The 23,734-nt window shown below is 53.9% G+C and overlaps 1 protein-coding gene across 2 annotated transcripts in view; it reads right to left on the bottom strand.

Annotated features, from left to right (window-relative positions):
* LOC105483981 (fms related receptor tyrosine kinase 4) overlaps positions 1-23,512 on the bottom strand; it is a 56,253-nt gene extending 32,741 nt beyond the window's left edge. Inside the window, exon 1 of one of the 2 annotated variants that reach the window (XM_071097969.1) lies at positions 23,387-23,512. Coding sequence is in view for 1 of the 2 variants with exons in the window: in XM_011745081.2 (XP_011743383.2) it covers positions 14,000-14,057 (58 nt within the window). In the remaining variant the exon portion in view is untranslated. Of the gene's footprint in view, positions 1-13,999; positions 14,113-23,386 lie in introns of those variants that run through there. The other variant, XM_011745081.2, reaches the window with a different exon arrangement.
* Between the last annotated feature and the right edge of the window lie 222 nt (positions 23,513-23,734).

Genomic DNA, 23,734 nt, shown 5'->3' with positions numbered 1-23,734 from the left:
CAACCTTCCACTGTGCCCTGCGTGATTGGCAAACTTTGCTGTAGACCTCACTGTCCACTCCGAATGTCCCTTCCTGTCTTATGTGAAGCCTGGCTTTCTGGCCACGCCACTGCCCCTGGGCAGTTACTGCTCTTCACCCCACATGCCTGAACCCCTCGCAGCCACCTGCCCTCCCTACAGCAGTCCCTCTGGCCTGAACTCACAGCCGCCTGCCCTCCCTATAGCAGTCCCTCTGGCCTGAACCCCTCGCAGCCACCTGCCCTCCCTCTGAGGGTCCTGCTCTTTGGCGGCACCGCCCTCTTCCCCACTAAAGCTGTCATCAGCTGCACCCCCCGTCACTTCCCCTCATTCTCTGCTGACCATAGCTCCTGGCTCACCATCCCCCCCACCCCAGCTCCTGCTCTTCTCCATGACTTCACCATCCACAGGGCTGACTCACCAGCACCCTGGCCTCTGAGATCCCCGTGCATGGTCCTCCCCTCTTCTCCTCCTCAGTCATTCAGCTCCAAGGGCGCACCCTGGACCTGGTCATTACCAGAGGCCATGCCATCCCAAATGCATGTCTTTATCTCTCTCCCGCTTCCCCTGTTCCTGCTTCACAACACCACGTCCTTCAGCCTCCTCAAAGCCCCCACTGCTTCCTCCCCACCCCTCGGTGCCCTCCTGGTGCTGCCCCGTCCTGGTGCATGCAGTCCTGGTGCATGGGGTCTGCAGCCCATCCCTCTGCATGCTCCCTCACCTCTTGTCCTCCATCCCAACCCTGAGACAGCACGCGTCCCGAACAGAGCAACGTGGCAGCACAAGGCCCCCTACGTGAGCTCCTCCCCCTCATTTTCCTGGGTGCACACAGTTCAGGGTGCTCCTCTCTCACTCTCAGCATCGAGAGGGCAAAATCATGAGACAGAAACATCCCACTGGCCGGTGCGGTGGCTCATGCCTGTAATCCCAGCACTTTGGGAGGCTCAGGCGGGCAGACCACCCTGGCCAACATGGTGAACCCCATCTCTAATAAAAATACGCAAATTAGCTGGGTGTGGTGGCGGGCGCCTGTAATCCCAGCTACTCGGGAGGCTGAGGCAGGAGAATCGCTTGAACCCGGGAGGCAGAGTTTGCAGTGAGCGGAGATTGCACCACCACACTCCAGCCTGGGACAGAGCGAGACGCCATCTCAAAAAAAAAAAAAAAAAAAAAAAAAGAAAGAAAGAAAAAAGAAACACCCCATCTTCCCACATCCCAGCCCACACTGCCAGCCAGGGCCCCAGAAATCTCTGACACGCCTGCCCCAAACCAGGCCCTCCATCGTGCCTAGGGCCCCCCGCCACAGATTTATCTTCTCATCACCAGTCTTTATGCAATCATCTCCCACCGGTTTTGTTTTGAGATGGAGTTTCGCTCTTGTTGCCCAGGCTGGAGTGCAGTGGCGCAGTCTCGGCTCACCGCAACCTCCGCCTCCCGGGTTCAAGTGATTCTCCTGCCTCAATCTCCTGAGTAGCTGGGATTACAGGCATGCGCCACCGCGCCCGGTTAATTTTGTATTTTTAGTAGAGATGGGGTTTCTCCATGTTGATCAGGCTGGTCTCAAACTCCTAACCTCAGGTGATCCACCCACCTTGGCCTCCCAAAGTGCTGGGATTACAGGTGTAAGCCACCACGCCTGGCCCATCTCCCATCTTAAAAACAAAACAAAATAATCCCTTGGTTCCACACTCTCTTCCAGCCACTGCCCCTTTTCCTATCCCCCTTCATTCCCCTCTGCTGGTCTCCCCTCATCCACCAGTGGGGTGCAGCCCCCTCACTTCATGGAGCCACTGGGCGGGGCCTCCCATGACCTCCAGGCTGCAGGCCTAGTGGGCACACAGGGCAGGGAGCTGCACTTGCTCTCCCCTGGGCAGCATCTGTGACCTACCTCTCCCCACCTCCCCTCTGCCCAACACACAGTGCTGGGCACCACCGTCTCTCTGGAGTCCAGACACCTCCCAGGTCTCTAGCTGCAGCCAGGACTACTGTTTGCAACTTCACTTTTAAGCATTCAGCTGCCCACTGGACTTGGACACCCCACAGACAACCGGCAGTCTGCGTTTCCAATGCTAAACTGCAGACACGCACTCCCTCCAGCCCCACCAAAGGCTCCTCCCTCCATAGCTCCCTCTCCCCAGATCCTCTCCCAGCCCATCCGTTGACAGACCACTGAAGCCTGTCAGGCTGGACACACCTCAGGGCCGGCCCCTGCTCTCCCACTGGGGCCAACACAACTGCACGCACCCCAGAGTGGTTTCCTGGGCCCTCTCTTGTCCTCCTCCAGGCTTCCCTCTAGGCCCCGCTCCCTGCAGTGAGTAATACTTGAAAAAGCACAAGCCTGATCACACTTGTGCTTCAGTCTCGTCAGTGCACTGGATTCCTCTGCACTCCCAAGAAAATCCAAACTCCTGGTCCCTGCCCCTCTCTCCACACCCTCGTGGTTCGTCCCCTTCGCGTGCACGTTTCCAGCCACCAGACTCTCCACACCCTCGTGGTTCGTCCCCTTCGCGTTCACGTTTCCAGCCACCAGACTCTCCACACCCTCGTGGTTCGTCCCCTTCGCGTTCACGTTTCCAGCCGCCAGACTCTCCACACCCTCGTGGTCCGTCCCCTTCGCGTTCACGTTTCCAGCCACCAGACTGTTCTGTGCCCTCAGGCTGACTTCTCACGCTCAGGACTCAGCTTAGACATGGCCTCCTCACCCTACAAAACAGCTCCGTCCTAGCCTCCCGGCTGCTTACGGCATCCTTCCTGTCACAACTTGGAATTACTTATTTATGTGTTTGTTTAAGCTATATCTGTCCATGTCCTCCACTAGGCAGTAAGTTTCAATTGGACCAAGACAGCTCCTTTTTATCCCACCCCATGCTTCCCACAGCAGCCGGCACAGAGTAAAGTCTCAGTGAATACTCATTGAATGAAAAAAAATGGAGGGATGGAAGAAGTATGGATGGATGGGTGGGTAGGTGGGTAGATGGGTGGAAGGGTAGATGGATGGATGGGTAGGTAGGTGGATAGGTGGAAGGGTGGGTGGGTGGGTGGATGGATGGGTGAGTAGAAGGATAGATGAGTGGATGCATGGACAGACAGATGAATGGATGGATGGACAGGTAGATGAGTGGATGGAGAGATGGCTGGATGGGTAGGTAGGTGGATAGGTGGAAGGGTGGGTGGGTGGGTGGATGGATGGATGGAGGAGTGGATGGGTGGGTGGATGGATGGGTGAGTAGAAGGATAGATGAGTGGATGCATGGACAGACAGATGAATGGATGGATGGACAGGTAGATGAGTGGATGGAGAGATGGCTGGATGGGTAGGTAGGTGGATAGGTGGAAGGGTGGGTGGGTGGGTGGATGGATGGATGGAGGAGTGGATGGGTGGGTGGATGGATGGGTGAGTAGAAGGATAGATGAGTGGATGCATGGACAGACAGATGAATGGATGGATGGACAGGTAGATGAGTGGATGGAGAGATGGCTGGATGGGTAGGTAGGTGGATAGGTGGAAGGGTGGGTGGGTGGGTGGATGGATGGATGGAGGAGTGGATGGGTGGGTGGATGGATGGGTGAGTAGAAGGATGGATGGGTGGATGCATGGACAGACAGATGAATGGATGGATGGACAGGTAGATGAGTGGATGGATAGATGGATGGATGGGTGGATGGATGAGTGGATAGAAAGATGGATCAACAGATGGAAGGATGCATGGATGGGTAGATGAACAGAAGGATGGATGGATGGGCAGGTGGAAGGATGACTGAATGGCTGGATGGAAGCATGGATGGTGGAAAGGTGGGCACATGGGTGAAGGGTGGATGGGTGAATGGTCAGATGGCTGGATGGATAGCAAGTAGATGGATGGATGGCTCTACAGACCTCTGAGACCTCAGAGACTCTTGTCAGAGCCTGACAAAGAGTCTTTTCCATTGGAAAAGATGCTTTCCGTTTTACAGAATGGGCTCCCCGGGGCAGATTCAGGCTGCAGGCTGCCACGTCCAGAGGCTCTGTGACTGCCCAGCCCCCACCTGCAGCTCTGAAGGCGGCGCATCCTTCCTGCCTGGCCGCTGTCTGTCTCTGCCGTCCTTCCCTTCCCGCAGCAGGAAGCACTGTCATCCTGGCCTCTGCCGCGCTCCCCCTGCCTTCCTGTTCCTGGCCCGGGAACTGGCTTCTTCCTTCCCCAAGGCCCCGCAAAGCCCTGGCCCCCAAGCCTGCAGCAGCATGGTGGGGGCAGGCACCGGGCGGAGGTCAGCAAGGCCAGAGTGCACACCTCCTCTCCTCTGTGCTGTCCGCAGCCCCAGGACACCCTCCGGCCTTGGCCCATGGGGTCTTGGCGTCAGCCACAGGCGTGGCGGGCGTGAGAGCGGCACAGGAGGGTCCTGCACCCCCCCCGGGAAGTGCTGGCACCCCTCCGCGAGGGCCAGGCAGGGTGGGGAAATGTCCCCTGGGTTAGGCGCTGGCAATGAGCAAGGCGGCGGGCAGCCGGCCGACTGCGACTGCCTCATTGGATCCTCACAGCAGCCTGGGAGGGAGGGCTCAACAGCCAGGTCAGCGAGTGAGGAAACTGAGGCTCCAGGCCTCACAGAAGCAGGCAGCCATGCGGGAACCCAGTCTGGCTGAGTCCAGGATGGTCCCTGCCCCAGGACCAGGCTCCCCTCCAAAGGCCGGGGGCAAAGGCTCAGGCCAGACCCCAGCCCGGCCTTCCTCCTAGCCCCTAGTCTGAAGCCTCAGAGATCCCCACAGGCAGGAAGGCCCATGTAGGAGGCACATGGCTGCCTGGTCCTGTGCCCCAGTGGCCTCCATCACACCCCTCCTTGGAGCCTGGCCTCCATCTGGCTTCACGCCCTGGTTGGCTGCAGGCAAAGCCCTTTAAGCTAATGATGCCGTTTTTTTCAAAAGCTTCTTTCCTGAAAACGGAGGGAAAGCCCAGCCCAGCCCAGTGAGAGCTGCTGGCAGAGCCAGCCTTGCTTTCCTCCCATGATGTGTGAGCTGGGCCCTCCTGCAGCTCCACACCTGCGTGTCCTGCATCCCTTGCTCCGTACAGAATCCCTGTTTTCTCATCAGATCCTCTCTGGGCCCACCAGGATGGGACTGAGATGGGCTGGCTGTGCCACATCCTGGTGGGACAGGGTCCCGGCCCTCTCTACAGGGCAGCGTGGGTGAGGGCTGGCCTTAGTTGGTTTCTGGGAGCTGCCCTCAGAATGATGGCTGAGTCCACAGGGCATGGCTGGGCCCAGCTCCTAGTGCAGAGGTGAGGGGGCTGGCATGAGAAAGTGAGGGTAGAACTAGCCGCATCCTTGCAGCCCTGCCCCGCTCTCGCCCTGCCATCTCTCTCAACTACCACCCTGAGCGCCAGCCTCCCGGGCCCCTGCTCTCCAACAGCCTCCTCCCTGCCCGGCTGGGCTGTGTCCTCTGTCCTCCCTCTCCCTCCGTGCCCGGCAAACTGTGGCCCCAGTTCCAGGGCCCGTGAGGCTTGCCCTGCTGCCCCCAGCTGAGCATGTCATCCCCACTCTGGCCCTGACCCACAGCATGTGGAGGATCTGTGTCATCAAGCGGCTCCTGGGCTGGGGTGTCATCAGCCCATGGCTCTGTCCCCAGGCCCAGCACAGCTGGCACAAGGATGGCACTGGGATTATCCATGAGCTTGGGGCCCCTCTGCATTGGCAGAGAGCATGGCCCTGCTGTGGCCACCCTGGGCCCGGCCCCGCTTCTCCCTCTCCCTGGGGTGCTTGGGAAGACAGGGGCTGTGTGGCAGGCCTGCTGGCTGGACACACACTCTCTGGGCAGCTGAGTCCAGCAGGACAAGGCAGCCAGAAGCCAGGCTGCAGAGTGGAGGGAGCTGGTGGGGAGCAATGGAGCTGCTGGCTGAGCTGGGGCTGGGCAGAGAGGGTCACCTGAACCTTCTTTCTTCACTCCTGGGGCCAGGCCTCTGCAGAGACCTGGGGGGAGGCGGCAGGAGCGTCCTGTCTGGTGACCCCCGCTAACCTGGCCAGCAGCCCCTGTGCCTCCAGAGCTGAAGGGGCTGTTGGTCCTCACTGCACATCCTGCAGGCCTGAGAGCTGAGCCCACACGCCGGGTTGGGCACCCCACACTTCTGCTGTCTGCTGTATGGTCTCGGGCAAATCATTTCCTCTCTCCAAGCCCCAGTTTTCCCACTTGCGAGAGATGCATCGGCCCCAAGATCACTGGGAGCTACAGACCACAAACAACATGGTTAAGAATAAACCGTCGGCCGGGCGCGTGGCTCACGCCTGGAATCCCAGCACTTTGGGAGGCCAAGGCGGACGGATCATGAGGTCAAGAGATTGAGACCATCCTGGCCAACATGGTGAAACCCCATCTCTACTAAAAATACAAAAATTAGCTGGGCATGGTGGTGGGCACCTGTAGTCCCAGCTACTTGAGAGGCTGAGGCAGGAGAATCACTTGGACCCAGGAGGCGGAAGTTTCAGTGAGCCGAGATCGCGCCACTGTACTCCAGCCTGGGCAACAGAGTGAGACTCTGTGTCAAAAAAAAAAAAAAAAAAAAAAAAGAAAGAATACGCTGTGTCTGGTTCATGCACACGGATCTCTCTGCTCTCACCTGCCTCCTGAATGCTTGGTTTGCTACAGCTGCTGTTTCACTCTGACCCTGTGTTGTCTTCAGAGCAAGGGGGGCAAGCCTCGCTGGTGGGAGAGGATTCATGGGAGTTGAAAGGGGCATTGTAGCCTGCTGGCCCAGGAGGAGGGCACACAGGCCAGAGTGCCCGTGACTTCGGGTCCTCAAGTAGATGGAGCAGATGGAGCATGGTGAGGGTGATGAGGCCGTGGAAGCAGACCCAGGTCCCCAGCCAGCCTCGGGCTGCTGTCCTGCTCGCTGGACTTACTCTCTCTCGCGATGGTGGCACACCGGGGGACTTCAGCTCCACTCTGTGCTCCCACCCTCCCTGACAGCTCTCCTAGGCTCCAGTCCTGGAGGACCCAGCCCTCGAGCCCAGCCCACATCCAACACTGGGGAGGATGACTGGAGGCACGGAGCTCACAACTGTGCACCTGCCAGAGGAGCAAGTACCACAAAAAAAGGGAATTCCCAGCGCTGGCAAGAATGTGGAGAAGGAGGCACCCACACAGTAATGATAAAGAGTATCCATACACCGATGGCAAATTCTCCAAAGTCTGCTTTCCCAATACCTCCTGCCACAACAATAACAGCAGGCACTGAGCACTGTCCGTGTGCACACAGCTCTAAGCACATGTGCATTCCACACGCCTTCACACCCCTGCAGCAGCCTCCATATTGCCACTGTCCAGATAGGAAGCTAGCACACAGAGGCTAACGTGCTCCAAAATACATGACCATTAAAAGATTGTCTTGGGAAGACAGGACTACGGGAAGCTACTGTTTGTCCTACAGATGTCTATACTTTGCATTTCTGCATTTTACAAAATGTAATCATCTCTTCCATCAGTGCTGGAAACGCCGCTCTCCCTCCCACTAGGCTGGCTGTTGGAGTGATGCTCACCCACCAGACATTCCTGACCTCGCTCATCCCCCACAGCCAACAGGCCACCAAGTTGCCTCCATTCTGAGCTGAAATGGGCTCTGCAGACTGAGTAGGAGCTTGCTGGCCCAGGAGGAGGGCACCACGGGTGGGGTGGCTGGGAGTGCCAGGCCCCCGCCCCCACCTCTCCTCGCCATCCTGACCACACCTTGGTATGGATGCCTTCTGGCCGCAGAGCCCCTCCCGGGCATTCCAGGGCTGCTGTCGCTCCACTCTCCCTCCTCCCCACCCCACTGCTGGCCAGCCTCAACGGCTCTCCCCAGATCGCAGTACCAGTGTCTCCCCACTGGCCCAGTCCTTGCTCAGAGGTCAAAAGATCTTTCCAGAACACAAGTCCCTCTCCTGCCTAAAACCATCCCCTGCCTCTCTGCTGCTTATGGGCAGAATCTGGCGCCTCCTTTGCCTCCTTGCCACCCAACCAGTGCGGCTCCAGACCTCCACGTGCCATAGATCTGGAACAGTCCCTCCCTACCTCTGCCGTCTGAGGTCCTGTGCTGCTTCAGCATCTCACACTAAGGCTCCCCACCCAGGACTCCTGCACTTTTCCATAGTTCCATGGACTTTTCCATAGTTCTGCTGGCTCATTACCACTTTTAACAGTTCTTTCTTTCTTTTTATTATTTTTGAGATGGAGTCTCGCCCTATTGCCCAGGTTGGAGTGCAGTGGCACCATCTCGGCTCACTGAAACCTCGGCCTCCCGGGTTCAAACAGTTCTCCTGCCTCAGCCTCCCGAGTAGCTGGGATTACAGGCGCCTGCCACCACACCCAGCTAATTTTTCTATTTTTAGTAGAGACAGGGTTTCACCATGTTGGCCAGGCTCTCAAACTCTTTTTTTTTTTTTTTGAGATGGAGTCTCGCTCTGTCGCCCAGGCTGGAGTGCAGTGGCACGATCTCGGCTCACTGCAAGCTCCGCCTCCCGGGTTCCCACCATTCTCCTGCCTCCCGAGTAGCTGGGACTACAGGCGCCCACCACCATGCCCGGCTAATTTTTTGTATTTTTAGTAGAGACGGGGTTTCACCGGGTTAGTTCAAGACAAGGGCTTCTGTTTCTCTTTTCGCAGTGGCATTCCCAGCATTGGACTTGGTCAGCAATTTACCCGTGGCTGACTTTGAGGATCCAAGGGACAAAAAGACACCATAGGATGTGTGGGCAGGAGTGGGGGTGAGGGGGAAGAGGGCACAGGGTACCGGGAGGGTGGAGAGGCTGTGCACAGAGGGGCATGCCGGGCGAATGGTGGGCCTGGGGGAACTGTCTGCGACATGCTACTTCGGAAAGTCTCTGGGACAGCAAAGTAAAAATGGCCATGAGGTGGTTAGAAATTGAAGAGGCCATCTGCCCAGCCCTCTAGGGCATTCCCTGGAGAACGTGGACAGCGGCCTGTGTGCCTGCCCCTTCTTTCCTGCCCCTTCTTTCCCCCTTGGCCCCTGTGCTATTTAGAACCAGATACCAGACACCTATTACCTCCCTGAAATAAGCCATCTATTATCTAGAAAGCCGTTTCACTCTTGTAGCCTTAATTTTCGAATCTCCAAAATAATAAGAATAATGTCTGTGTGACAAGGTTAAAACCTGTACACGTCCTGCTGTGAAGCAATCTGAGAAACCTTTTCACACTGAGGTGTGGCTCGCTGCCGGACACTCCACATCTGTGTGCGTGTGCACGCTTGCTGCTTCAAACAAATCCATCTCCATTTGGTAGAATTTAGAGGAGCTTTGAGGCCAGTGTGTTGAGCTGGGTGGTGATAAGGGCTTCCCCTAAACCCACCTGAGAGTCTGAATTTTGTGCTCCCAGAGGCACACTGAGCGGGAACGAAGCCCTCACCTGCCCTGGAAGGCCCGTTAGCACCCTGTCTGCCCGGAGTTCCCAGCAGGCTCCCAAAGGGCGTGTCCAGAACGGGTGAAAGGCCATGGTGCCAGGGCTGGTGTGTGCAGTGAGTGTAGGCTGGGTGGACGTGGGGCTAGGGACAGCCTGGGACTCCAGCAGGAAGGGCCGGTACCACGAGCCCAAGAAGCTGGTGCTTATCTTGTGGGTGAGTGGGGGCGGGGGGGGGGCCTGAAGGCTCAGATTCGTATTTTATGGCAGTCCCTTTGGGGCAGAATGGAGACAAATTTCTGGAAGATGCTGGAAGCAGGGAGTGGCGATGAGGTTGAGAGGGGCTGGACCCGCGGGGAGCATGGGCTGCCTGAGTACCCCGTGGGGGTGGAGAGCAGGAGGAGGGGGCCTGAGCAGATGCTGAGCTCCCAGCACAGGATTGCCGTGGGGCAGCCCGCTTTGCCACGCAGTTTCCCTGGCTTCTGTGGGGTCAGGGCTCTGCTTGCTGGCCGGCAGGACGAGCGGCGTTATCAGACAACCCAGCTGGCGCAGAGGTGGCCCCCCAGTGCTGCTAAATCGGGGCCACCAGCTCCTGCCGCAGGAAGAGGGAAACGCAGCAGGATGTCCTCTCCTGTGGCCGACAAGTCCTTTCCCATGAACCCCTGCTGACCTCGCTGGCCACGTGGCGGGGCTCCCCGACTCACCACCTGGATCTGCCCGGGCCTGGCTGCAGGCTAGGGTGCTGCGGGCCTCAGACGGGGCCGGGAGTGTGCCTGCGGTGAGCCCCGTGCAGCCTGGCCAGGGCTGGCCCCTGCTCCCCCACCGGGAATGAATGCCCGCACCTTCCTGCTCCAGACTTGTCTCCTCAGTGTGACCGGAAAACCCGGATTCCAGAGGAAGCCAGTGTCTGAAAAGGATCGAAACTCAGGAATCCCCGGCTCCAGCTGGACACATTGACTGAATCTTGCTGAGAGTCTAGGGGGTGTGAGAGGCTCTCCAGACGCTTCTCCCTGCCCACCCCCAACTCTGAGGCGCATCTCAGAGGAACGTGGGGCACAGGCTACTCCTTGGCGGAGAGAAAACTGCCCTGTGGAGGAAAATACCCAAAAGACAGCAGGAGGGGAGTGAGCCAGACACAGAGAAGAACCTCCCCTTGCAGCTGACTTCACTTAATTTCCCTGGGTTCCCCCATTCCCCTCTGCCCCATCACACTCAAGTGCTCCCAACTTTCCTCCTTCCTTATCTGGCTGGCTGCAGCAGCTGAGGCCTCCCAGGAAATCCCGCTGGACACCTCCACCCCGAGGCCCTGCTCCTCTTCCAGGGTCTTCTTTGATAAACTATCCTTGAAGCCAGAGACCTGAGACTTCCTCTGTCCCCACCATCCCCAGCTGCTGCCTGCCTCCACCCCAGTTTATCCCCTGGGTTATCCACTTGCAGTTCCTGTCTCCCCTGGACACCAGCCTCCTTGCTGCTGGCGCTGCCCCGTCTCCAGCCTCATCTCCCCTACCTCCCATCCACTCCTCCCAGACTCTAGCCTCACCGGACGACTCACTTGGCCACATTCACCATCTGGACTTGCCTGCCTCTGAGCCTTCACGGGGTTCTTTGCCCTGTTTGGAATTCCCTGTCCTGGAGTTCTGCAGACCCCACCAGGAAGCCTTAGCTGGAAGCGACACTGCCTTCCTGTGCAGCTTACAGCCACCAGCTGGGCCTCACCAGGGCCCCTGAACACTTTCATCCCTGGGCGATAGACGTCTGATGGCATGTCTGTGTCGCTGCAAGGCACAAGAAACCCCTGCGGGATGGGGCCAGGTCCACGTCCTCCCTGGGCCACCCTGGACAGGCACTATGCTGGGGTCTTGCATAGAACTGCAGGCTCCTTCCCTGGGTCGGGGTGCCACTGCTGGGGGTCACGGTGGAGAATTCACCAGACAGACCACACATCACACCTCACACCCTGTCTGGGCCCAGCCACGTGGGGCCGCTCTGGGAGGGCACAGGACCCCTTTAGCTACACTGGCTCTGTGCCACAGGCCTGGTGGAGGAGGGAACAGCACCCGCATTCGAGTCCTCAGAGCCCTGAGCTGCAGCAGAAGGTCCCCAGGCACAAGTAAAGGGGGCCTGGTCCCCACATCCTGCCTGCACTGACTTGCATCCCTGGGCCACACATCTGTCCAGTCCTGGGCCTGTGTGACTCAGCTCACAGCAAGGGCAAACGTCCCGAGACCAGGCCACTCCAGATGCCCAGCAGACCCTGCTCTGGCATGTCCCTAAGCTGGCAGCCACCGTGCAGAGGTGCCAATGGCCTCTCTCTAGACGAAGCCCCAAGAGACATCTGCGACCTACCCTCTCCACCAGGGCAAGACTGTGGAACTGAAGCAGGAAACCGAGTCTTGGAGTCCAGCCCAAGCACACACAACCCACACAACCCCGGTGCTTGCCAGCGTATGCCATGGTTATGTTTGGGGAAACTGAGGTGCAAGGAGGGGAAAGGAGGGGGCCCAGGTCACACAGAAATGACTTTACGGGGGAGGCAGGACAAGTCCAGTTCTATGACCAACAGCACACGTTTAAGGGGTCAGCTTCAGGGTGCTCAGGCTTCCGGCCTGCTCCCACCCAGCTGCTCTGACACCCGACTGCAGCTGAGGGCTTGTGCTCCCGCCATGGCATCCCCCACCAAGCTGGGGGCTCCCGGGGTCTTCAGCCTAGCAGGGGATAGAGCAAGGTGCAGGGCTTAGGGAGGGATGACCTCAGTCTCTATTGCCATCTCCCCACCAGCCAAACCCAGGTCCAGCCCAGGACACCCCTCTCCATGGGGCCCCCACTTACGACCTCTCTCCTCTTCATAACTGGGTCGCTAAGTCACTGCACCCACTGCAGAAAATGGCCTCGCCACCCTTCACCCCACATCCCGCCGTGCTCCAGCCGGGAGCACAGGACACTGGCCTCTCCCGGTTCTCCTCAGACCTGCAGAATGTTCCCTGGAAGCCCCCTTGCCTTCTGGGCCCCTCCTCCAGGGTCCCCTCCTGGGTCTCTCTGCTCCCTCTCCAGGTCCTCAGCTCAGCCTCAGACACTGCACTCAGGCGCCCATCCCATGTCTCCTCTGGGTTAAGTGTCTCCCATTCTACAGCCCTGCAGTCCAACCAAGCTCTGACAGCCACTCACAAATACATCCTGAGCACCTGTGAGAGCCTGGTCCTGGGCTGGGTCCAGGAGGGCCAACGGCAGCACCCTGATCTGACCTGCCCGACTCAGGGGCCCAGACAGATGTTCTCCTCCCTCCTCCCCTGGTTGAGCCAGACCTGTCCCCTCTCCTGGCCTCTGCCCTTCAGCCCGTGGACATACAGGTGGTGGGCAGAAGGCAGGCTTTGTCGGGCTTCCTTTGGGCCTCCTGGGGATCTTGGGGAAGTGACACACGTCCTTGCTCTAAGCTTCTCCATGTGTAAAATGAGTCTGACACTCCCTGTGAGAATTACAAGCATGTAAAGCCAGTATTTAATTCCTATGGCGTGCAGAAATGGTGAGGTCCCCATCGCTGGCTTCATAGCTCCCGGCACTCCCCTTTCAGACACTGGAACCCCTGACCCCGCCCTTCCACCCTTTGATTTCCAGAGACACCAGCTCCGTGTGGACTCCCAGCTCATCTTCTCAGCTTCCTCCCTGACATCGCCATCCACTCCCTATCCTGACATCGCCATCCACTCCCTATCCTGACATCGCCATCCACTCCCTATCCTGACATCTCCATCCACTCCCTATCCTGACATCTCCATCCACTCCCTCTGCCCCTCCCTCATCCCCCCCAATCCCTCTCTCCAACCCCTCCGCCTCCGCCTCAGGTCTGGGTCCCTCCCCGCCAGAGCCACATTCCCAACACAAACCGAACCCCGCCTCTCCTGGGCAGGGGACCCTCCCGCGGGGGCCTCTGCTCCTCAGCCGGCCTTCAAGGCCCCTGTCCCCTCAAATCCGGGGACCCCTGGCCTTCCGCCCCTTCTGCCGCGCTGACAGCCCCCGATTCGCCTCCTCAAGATTCCTCTGAGGTCCCAGCGCGCACCTGCACCTGCACCTGCACCTGCACCTGTCAGCCTCCTGCGCACGGGAGTCCCGGCCCCTGCGCTGCAGCCGCGGCCGCGGGAGGTGGAAGCCCGGCTCGAGCGCCCTCTGGGGGACCGCCCGCGAGCGGAGACGTCGGGCGTCGGGAAGTGCGCACCCGGTCTGGGGCCGGGATGGCCGGGATCTCCGGTGCGCGTGGGTCGGGCCAGCGGCGCGGCGCAGAGACCCCGCGGGGAAGCGAGGAAGGGCACGAAGGATCCAGGCTCAGCGCGCAGCCCGACGGGGCCCGGCTGGAGGACCCGGAGCCACCCACGGAGAAGCCGATTCGGGGCCGGGAGGGCGAACCCTGCGCCGAGGCGCGGCCCGGCCGCCCTGGCCCTGACCCGGCTGCAGTCCCCGCCCGCCCTTTCCTCATCCCGCGGTCCCGGGCCCCGAGCGCCGTGCTCCCTCAGGCGTCCGCGCACCGGGGCCACCGTGTCCCCCGCCCGTCCCCGTCGGAGCGGTCTCAGCGCCCGCCCCAGGTGCGCGGTCCCCCTCCCCGGCCGGCCCCCTCCCCGGCGGCCCCGCGCTCACCGTCTAGGAGCCCCAGGCAGAGCCCCAGTCGCAGGCACAGCGCGGCGCTCCGCTGCATCTCCGGCCGCTGCGCGTGGGTCCGACCTGAGCGGCCGCGGCTCGGGGCTGAAAGTGTCGGCGCGGGCGCAGGCTGGCCCGGGGCGGGGCGGGGCGGGGACCCGGGGAGGCGGGCCAGGGATTCAGGCCGCCCCCGCGCCCCCCCTTCCCCCCCGTCCCTCCCAGCCCGCCGCGGGGCGTCCGGTCCACCCGAGCAGTGCGCGCTCTGCACCGCGGGGTCCGGGCCCCCTCCTGGGCGGCTCCGGGCGCGGGGACGCGGGTAACGCAGACGGCCTCGGTGTGCGCTCCGGAGGGAATGGAGCCTGGTGGGCAAGGGGCACAAAATGCGGCACGCGCCCTTTTCTGTCCTTTCTTTCCATCGATAAAATCCAGAGTAAGCAAAAAAGCAGTACATGTAAAAATAGCAGTATGTTAAATCTTTGAAAATATTGGCGCCAGCCTGGGCAACATAGGGAAACCCAGTCTCAAAAATAAACAAATAAATAAATAAAATAATAAGCCGAGCTTGGTTGTGCGCGCCTGTAATCCCAGCTACTCGGGGGACTGAGGCAGGGGAATCGCTTGAACCCGGGAGAAGGAGGTTGCAGTGAGCCGAGATCGAGCCACTGCACTCCAGTCTGGGAGCCAGAGCAAGACTCCGCCTCAAAAAAACAACAAAAAAAAAGCAAACAAAACCCGTCCAGCAGTCTTTAACTACCTGCACAGTGGCGATGCACAGTGCCGATGGAAGCTGCACCCTTGAGCGGGACACCCGGGATAACCGACCCCCACCCTGCAGGCCTGGCCTCCAAGCTTTAGAACCCCCCCAAATGTTTTGTTCTCAGCTCAATCAGGACCCGCCCCCACCTTTTTAATAAAGCGACACTTTGCTTTTGCTTTCTGACTTGGCAACCCTCTCACAGACTTCCGTTCTCTTTTCAGTTTGTCTCTAGATTTTTCCTGTTTAATAATAAAGCCCACGACCATGACTGTCTCATCCTCCCTCCCTGCTTTTCGTTTCATTCACATTTTCCATCCCCCACCCCGCCCCCCAAAGTCCGTTCATCCTCGCCAAAAAGCAAGAGTAGATTTTCAATAACCACTACTAGCTCTCTCAAACCCAGGTAAGAATTGGCTATATTATTAAGCTGGAATCGCAAATCAGTGAGGATAGTTTAGAAAATTTAATAAATAAGGTTGGGGAAACTAGGTAACCAAATGATACATGAAGTTAGGTAGTTATCAATCATATATTGATTTTTTTTTAGCTTTGAAAGATTTATTATGAGATGTAACACACTTATGGAAAGTACATAATATATCAGCATATTATAAACCTGAATTTTAAAGCAGCAAACATCTGCGTTTCCATTCCCCAGGCCAAGGGACATAGAATGACATCCCCACATCCCCTCACCACCCATCACAGACCCCTCACTAACCCCCAAACATGGCCACTACCCTGGCATTATCATTTCCCTGCTTTTCTTTATCATTTTATCACCAAAATATATGTTTTGCTTTTTTTTCTTTTCAGAATATACTTTTTTTCCCCCTCAGACGAAGTCTCTCTTGCTGCCCAGGCTGGAGCGCAGTGGGACGATCTCACCTCACTGCAACCTCCGCCTCCCGGGTCAAGAGATTCTCCCACCTCAGCCTCCTGAGTAGCTGGGATTACAGGAACCTGCCACCACACCCGGCTAATTTTTGTATTTTTAGTAGAGATGGGGGTTTAAACATGTTGGCCAGGCTGGTCTCGAACTTGTGACCTCGTGATCCGCCCACCTCAGCCTCCCAAAGTGCTGGGATTATAGACGTGAACCACTGTGTCTGGCCCAGAATATCCTTTTTTTTTTTTTTTTTTTTTTAAGACAGGGTCTCACTTTGTCACCCAGGCTGGAGTGCAGTGGCGTGATCTCTGCTCACTGCAGCCTTGAACCCCCCACCAGGCTCAAATGATCCTCCCACCTCAGCCTCCCAAGTAGCTGGGACCACAGGTGTGCGCCACATGCCCTGTGAATTTTTTGCATAGATGGGTTTTCGCCATGTTGCCCAAGCTGGTCTTGAACTCCTGGGCACAAGTGATCTGCCTGCCTCAGCCTCCCAGAGTGCTGGGATGACAGGCATGAGCTGCCGCATCTGGCCAGAATATGCTTTTAAAATTTTAAAGTATACTTAGAGGACATAAGTGCAGACTTCTTAATTCATATATTGTGTACAGGTGAAGTCTGAGCTTTTAGTGTACCCATCACCTGAACAGTAGACACTCTACCCAAAAGGTGATTTTTCAGCCCTTGCCCCTTTCCCTCCCTCTCTGCTTTTGGAGTCTCCAGTGTCTATTACTCCTGTCTGTGTGTTTATGTGTCCCTACTGTTTAGCTCACATTTTGCATGTTTTTTTTTTTTCACTTTATCTCAATGCATTCGTACCATTGATATTCTTTTGCTCAACACCATTAGTGGGATTCATCTATATTGATATGATAACCTATATTTTGCTCATTTTTGTAACTTCATAGTTTTCCACAGTATGATACACCACAATTTGTCCATCTCCTTTTTTTTTTTTTTTTTTTTTTTTTTTGAGATGGAGTCTTGCTCGTTGCCCAGGCTGGAGTGCAGTGGCGAGATCTCGGTTCACTGAAAGCTCCGCCTCCTGGATTCATGCCATTCTCCTGCCTCAGCCTCCCGAGTAGCACCTGAGTAGCTGGGACTACAGGTGCCCGCCGCCACCCCTGGCTAATTTTTTTGTATATTTAGTAGAGACGGGATTTTACTGTGTTAGCCAGGATGGTGTCGATCTCCTGACCTCGTGATCCGCCCACCTCGGCCTCCCAGAGTGCCGGGATCATAGGTGTCAGCCAATGCGCCTGGCCTGTCCATCTACTATTAATGGAAGTTTGAGTGGTTACTAGTTTCCAACTTTTGCCACAACACTCTTGTATATGTTTCCTGGTGTACATATGCTGTCTTCTGCTTTGGTAGCCAGTGCCAAGTAGTTTTTCAAGTTATTTGTACTATTTTGCATGTTCCTAGCAGTGTAAGCAGTTACCGTTGCCGCACACCTTTACCCACAGTATTTCAGGTTTGGTTTTTAAAATGTGGCCATTCTAGTCGGTTTGCATTGGCATCTCATTGTGGTTTCATTAGCCTTTTTTTTTTTTTTTTTGAAACAGAGCCTCACTCTGTTCCCAGGTTGGAGTGCAATGGCGCCATCCTGACTCGCTGCAACTTCCTCCTCCCGGGTTCAAGCAATTCTCCTGCCTCAGCCTCTGGAGTAGCTGGGATTACAGGTGCCTGCCGCCACACCCAGCTAATTTTTGTATTTTTAGTAGAGACGGGGTTTCACTATGTTGGCCAGGCTGGTCTCAAACTCCTGACCTCAGGTGATCCACCCGCCTCAGCCTCCCAAAGTGCTGGGATTAACAGAGGTGAGCCACCATGCCTGATCTATTAGCTTTTCTTTAATTACCCTTGAGGTTGAGCACATTTTTATAATTGGCCATGTAGATTTCAAGTCTTTTGCTCCTTAACTACCACTCCCCATCTGTCTTTTTCTTATTGATTTGTAGGAGTTCCTTATATATTCTGGATATGAGTCTGTTGTTAGTTCCTTTCTTATTGCTGTGTAACGAAGTACTCCAAGATGTTGTGGGGCAAAGCAGCAGCTATTTCATTTTGCTCATGCTTTTGAGAGTCAGGAATTTGACAAGGGCTTACTTAGCTAGGTTGGATGCCTGGTGGTTGGAGTGGCTGTTGCCCGGAAGCTCAGCTGGGGCTGCCAACCAGTGCGCGCATTCACTGTCTTTCCAGCATGGCAACCCCACGCTAGGTGAAGTTCTTGTGTGGCAGGTGGCTGCCCCAGAGTGACTATCCAAGAGAACTAGGTGGAAACTAGATAGTCTTAAAGAAGTCACAGCCTGCCTAGGGGACATGCTCCCCACGATTATTAGAGGGAGGCAAGGTCGCACGCAGAACAGCATGGGATGGCAGATACTGTGGAAAAGGTACTTGAGGACATCGTGCTACAAATATCCTCTCTCATTCAGTGTCTGACTTTTCACTTCCTTAATGGTCTCTATTTGGGAGGCGGGGTTAAGACAGAAGATTTTAATTTTAACACAGCACCCTTATGAATTAGTTTCTTTGTGGTTGGTGTTATTTGTGTTCTTTTATTATTTTATTATTATTATTTTTTGTTTGTGATGGAGCCTTGCTCTGTTGCCCAGGCTGGAGTGCAGTGGCGAGACCTTGGTTCGCTACAACCTCTGCCTCCTGGGTTCAAGCGATTCATCTGCCTCAGACTCCCGAGTAGCTGGGATTACAGGTGTGTGCCACCACGCCTGGCTAAATTTTGTATTTTTAGTAGAGATGGGGTTTTGTCATGTTGGCCAGGCTGATCTTGAACTCCTGACCTCAGGTAATCTGCCCTCCTCAGCCTCCCAAAGTGCTGTGATTATAGGCGTGAGCCACCGTGCCCGACCTTGTGTTCTTTTAAAGAAACCGTTCTCTATCTTGATGTCATGAAGATATTTACTTTTTATCATTTATAAATTTTATTTTTTTTCTTTCATATTTAGACCTATGGGCCCAGTAATTGCCTTTTCTGTGTAGGGTGAAGTAGGAGTATGTGTCGAGTTTCTGTCTTTCACCCCATGGGATATCTTGCTGTCCCATGACCATTATGAGAAGGTCATTCTTTCTACTCTTTTCTCTAGTTCCACCTCAGTCACAAATTAACGATCTACACTGATGGCTCATTTCCTGGGCTTTGCCTATTTTTGTACTGATACTGTCACCAAAACATCAGAGGTTCAGTCTAGGTCTGGCCACCCACCACACAGAGAAAGCCAGTGACAGAGGAGACAAGTATATTGTCAAGGAGGAACGTTTTAATCAGGTGCTGTGGCTGACAAATCCATCTCCCTGACCAACTAAAACTAGGGGTTTATATAGCAAGGAAGAAATGACACAATGTGTAACAAAACAAACTAAAGAGGGGCAAGGAAGCAATCATGATGAATGAAGGGTCTAGCATCTCATTGTCTGGATGTGGAGATCTGGTGATTTTCAGTTCTTTAATGCTTTTTTTTGAGAAGACTGAAGGTTGTTTCCTGAGGAAGGAACTCAGCTAAAACAAATATAAGGCTCAAGCTTTAAGACCAGAAGCATCCATTTATATATTTATCCAAAAAAAAAAAAAAACCTATCTATGGGACTATTGAATTGGTTTCAATACTACCATATCTTCATTACTTTAGTTATATAAAAATCTACATATCTGGAAGTGTAAGTCCTTCCAACCTGTTCCTCAAAAGTGACTTTGCAATTTTTCACAAGTTGAATTTTCATTTAAATTTTAGACTTATTTTTAATCAGTTTCCACACATGTATGATATGCTGGGATTTTGATTAGAGTTGCAATTAATCGATGGCCAATTTGGGGCAAATCAACTTTCTTTTAATGTATAAACATGAAATATCTCTTCATTTTTATTTTTAATATATGTGATGATTAATATTGAATGTCAGCTTGGTTGGATTGAAGGATGCAAAGTATTGTTCCTGGTGTGTCTGTGAGAGTGTTGTCAAATGTCAAAGGAGATTAACATCTGAGTGAGTGAATTGGGAGAGGCAGACCCACCCTCAGTGTGGGTGGCCCCCATCTAATCAACTGCCAGTGTGGCTAGAACAAAGCAGGCAGAGGAACGTGGAAGGACTGAAAGAACATAAATTTTATTTTATTTTTTATTATTATTTTTTTTTGAGACAGAGTTTCGCTCTTGTTGCCCAGGTTGGAGTGCAATGGCGCGATCTCGGCTCACTGCAACCTCTGGCTCCCGGGTTCAAGTGATTCTCCTGCCTCAGCCTGCTGAGTAGCTGGGATTACAGGCATGCGGCACCACATCCGGCTAATTCTGTATTTTTTGTAGAGATGGGGTTTCGCCATGTTGGTCAGGCTGGTCTTGAACTCCTGACCTCAGGTAATTTGCCCGCTTTGGCCTCCCAAAGTGTTGGGATTACAGGCATGAGCCACTGTGCCCAGCCTCCTCCATATTTTTTAAATTAGTCTAGCTAATGGTTTGTCAGTTTCATTTATCTTGTGAAAAGGAAACTTTTTGTTTCATTGATCTTCTAAAAAATTATCTCCATTTTGTTTATTTCTGCTCTGATCTTTATTATGTCTTTTCTTTTTACTAATTTTGGGTCTGGTTTGTTCTTGTTATTTTGAGGTGTACTGTTAGGTTGTTTATCTGAAATCTTTCTATTTTTTTTTTTTATGTAGAAGCTTATTGTTACAAACTTCCCTCTTAGTATTGCTTTTGCAGCAACACTTAGGTTTTGGTGTGTTTCAATAAAATTTTAAATTACCCTCTTAATTTCTCCTTTGACCATTGGTCATTGAGGAACATGTTTAATTTCCACCTATTTGTACAGTTTCCAAAATTCTCTTATTATTGATTTTCTAGTTTTATTCCAGTGTGGTCAGCAAAGATACTTGATCTGATTTCAATTTGCTAGAATTTGTTGATACTTATTTTGTGACCTAAGATATGGTGTATCCTGGAGAATGTTTATGTGCTGACAAGAAGAATGTGTATTCGGCGAAACCCCGTCTCTACTGAAAATACAAAAAAAAAAAAAAAAAAAAAAAATAGCAAGGCATGGTGGCTGGCGCCTGTAGTCCCAGCTACTCAGGAGGCTGAGGCAGGAGAGTGGCTTGAACTCCGGAGGCAGAGGTTGCAGTGAGCCGAGATTGCACCACCGCACTCCAGGCTGGGGGACAAAGCAAGACTCTGTCTCAAAGAAAGAAAGAAAGAAAGAAAAAGAACGTGTATTCTGGCCAGGGGCGGTGGCTCACGTCTGTAATCCCAGCACTTTGGGAGGGTGAGGCAGGCAGATCACAAGGTCAGGAGTTCGAGACCAGCCTTACCAACATGGTGAAACCCCATCTCTACTAAAGATGCGAAAAACTAGCCGGGGCGGTGGCTCACACCTGTAATCCCAGCACTTTTGGGAGGCCGAGGCAGGCAGATCACAAGGTCAGCAGATCGAGACCATCCTGGCTAACACGGTGAAACCCCATTTCTACTAAAAATACAAAAAAAAAAAAAAAAATGAGCCGGGCGTGGTGGTGGCGTCTGTAGTCCTAGCTACTCTGGAGGCTGAGGCAGGAGAATAGGGTGATCCCGGGAGGTGGAGCTTGCAGTGAGCCGAGATTGCGCCACTGCATTCCAGCCTGGGAGACAGAGGGAGACTCTATCTCAAAAAAAAAAAAAAAAAAAAAAAAAAAAAAAATTAGCTGGGTGTGATGGTGTGAGTCTGTAATCCCAGCTACTCGGGAGGCTGAGGCAGGAGAACTGCTTGAACCCGGGAGGCCATTGCACTCCAGCCCGGGCGACAAGGCAAGACTTCATCTCAAAAAAAAAAAGAATGTGTATTCTGCAGCTGTTGGATGAAATGTTCTGTAAATACCAGTCATGTCCGTTTGGTCTAGAGTTTAGGTTTCACTCCAGTGTTTTTTATTGATTTTCTCTTGGGATCATCTGCCCACTGCTGGAAGTGGGGTGTCGAAGTCCCTACTATTATCGTGGTGCAGCTTGTTTCTCCCTTTAAATCTGCTAATGTTGGCTTTCTACATTTGGGTGCTCTGGTATTGGGTACATTTATATTTATAATTGTGATATCCTTTTTCTGAATGGACTCCTTTGTCATAATATAATGACCTTGTCTGTGTCTTTTTACAGTTTTTGACTTCAAGTCTATTTGATCTAAGTATAACCACTCTTCTCCTCTTTTGGTTTCCATTTGCAAAGAATATCTCTTTCTATCCCTTCACTTTTGGTCTACGTGTGTTCTGACAGCTGAGCTTGGGCAGCATATAACTGGGTCTTGCCTTTTTATTTATTCAGCTCCTCGACATCGTTTAGATAATTTAATCCATTTCTATTTTAGGTTGTTATTGATAGGCCTGTACTTACTCCTGCCATTTTGTTAAATGGTTTTCTAGTTGTGTAGATCTTCTGTTTTCCTCCTCTGTGGTTTGACAGCTTTCTACTGTGGTACGGTTTGGTTCTTTCCTTTTTATTTTTTGGTTGCCTGTTATAGGCTTTTGCTTTGTGATTACTCTGTGATGACCCTGAGGCTTACGTAAAACATCTTATATGTATAACAAGTTAATTTAAGATGGTAATAGCTTAATTTTAATCTCATACAGAAACTCTCCATTTTTACTCTTCCTCCTCCCAGGTTTTATGGTTTTGATGCTGCACTTAATGTCTTTTTATGCAATGTATCCTTTGGCAACTATTGTACCTTTATTTTATTTTATTTTATTTTATTTTGAGACAGAGTCTCGCGCTGTCGCCCAGGCTGGAGTGCAGTGGCGTGATCTTGTCTCATTGCAAGCTTCGCCTCCCGGGTTCACACCATTCTCCTGCCTCAGCCTCCCGCATAGCTGAGGCTACGGGCACCCGCCACCACGCCTGGCTAATTTTTTGTATTTTTCTTAGTAGAGACGGGTTTCACTGTGTTAGCCAGGATGGTCTCGATCTCCTGACCTCGATGGAGTCTGAGTCTGTCGCCTAGCCTGGAGTGCAGTGTCGCTATCTCGGCTCACTGCAACCTCCACCTCCTGGGTTCAAGCCATTCTCCTGCCTCAGCCTCCTGAGTAGCTGGGACTACAGGTACGCACCACCATGCCCGGCTAATTTTTGCATTTTTAGTAGAGACGGGGTTTCACCATGTTGGTCAGGCTGGTCTCAAACTCCTGACCTTGTAATCCGCCTGCCTCGGCTTTCCAAAGTGCTGGGATTACATGCATGAGCCGCCTCGCCCGGCCTATTCATTTATTTATTTTTAGACGGAGTGGCGGGATCTTGGCTCACCACAACCTCCACCTCCCGGGTTCAAGCGATTCTCCTGCCTCAACCTCCTGAGTAGCTGGGATTACAGGCGCTGCCATCACACCCGGCTAAATTTTGTATTTTTAGTAGAGACGGGGTTTCACTATGTTGGCCGGGCTGGTCTTGAACTCCTGACCTCGTGATCTGCCCGCCTCGGCCTCCCAAAGTGCTGGGATTACAGGTGTGAGCCACCGTGCCCGGCCTTAGTTATTCTTAAATAGATCTGACATTTGACCTCTGTTGTTTTTTAGTGACAGGATCTTGTTCTGTCCCCCAGGCTGGAGTGATTAGTGATGCCCAGGATTTTTTTCATATGCTTGTTACCTGTATGTCTTCTTTTGAAAAGTGTCTTTTCCTGTCCTTTGCCCACTTTTAAATGGGGTTGTTTTTTGCTTCTTAATTTGTTTAAGTTCCTATTTCTTATTTTAAAAATTTAAAATACTCACGGAATGTACCGTCTTAACCGTTTTTAAGTATACAACTCAGCGGCATTAAGTAGGATCACATTGTTGTGCTAACGTCACCCCCATCCATATCTTCAGAGCTCTTTCCATCTTGCAAAATTGAAGCTCTATACCCGTTAAAAATAACTCCAGGCCACGTGGAGAGGCGCGTGCTGCGCCCGCGGAACAGCAGCCACAGCGGCCACAGCGGCCACAGCGGCCCAGCCCGGGAACCGCGGAGCGGCCGCAGGTGCTAAGGCCTGAGGTGGAGGCGCCGCGAGGCTCAGCGGCCGGTCCGGGCACCCGCGCGGCTCCTTCCCTGCGCCGCGGCCGCTCCGCCGTAGGGTGGCC

This window comes from Macaca nemestrina, chromosome 6 (assembly GCF_043159975.1).
Source record: "Macaca nemestrina isolate mMacNem1 chromosome 6, mMacNem.hap1, whole genome shotgun sequence".
NCBI classification, from domain to species: domain Eukaryota; kingdom Metazoa; phylum Chordata; class Mammalia; order Primates; family Cercopithecidae; genus Macaca; species Macaca nemestrina.
The sequence above is the reverse complement of the archived record's forward strand: the minus strand, read 5'-3'. Positions and strand labels throughout refer to the sequence as shown.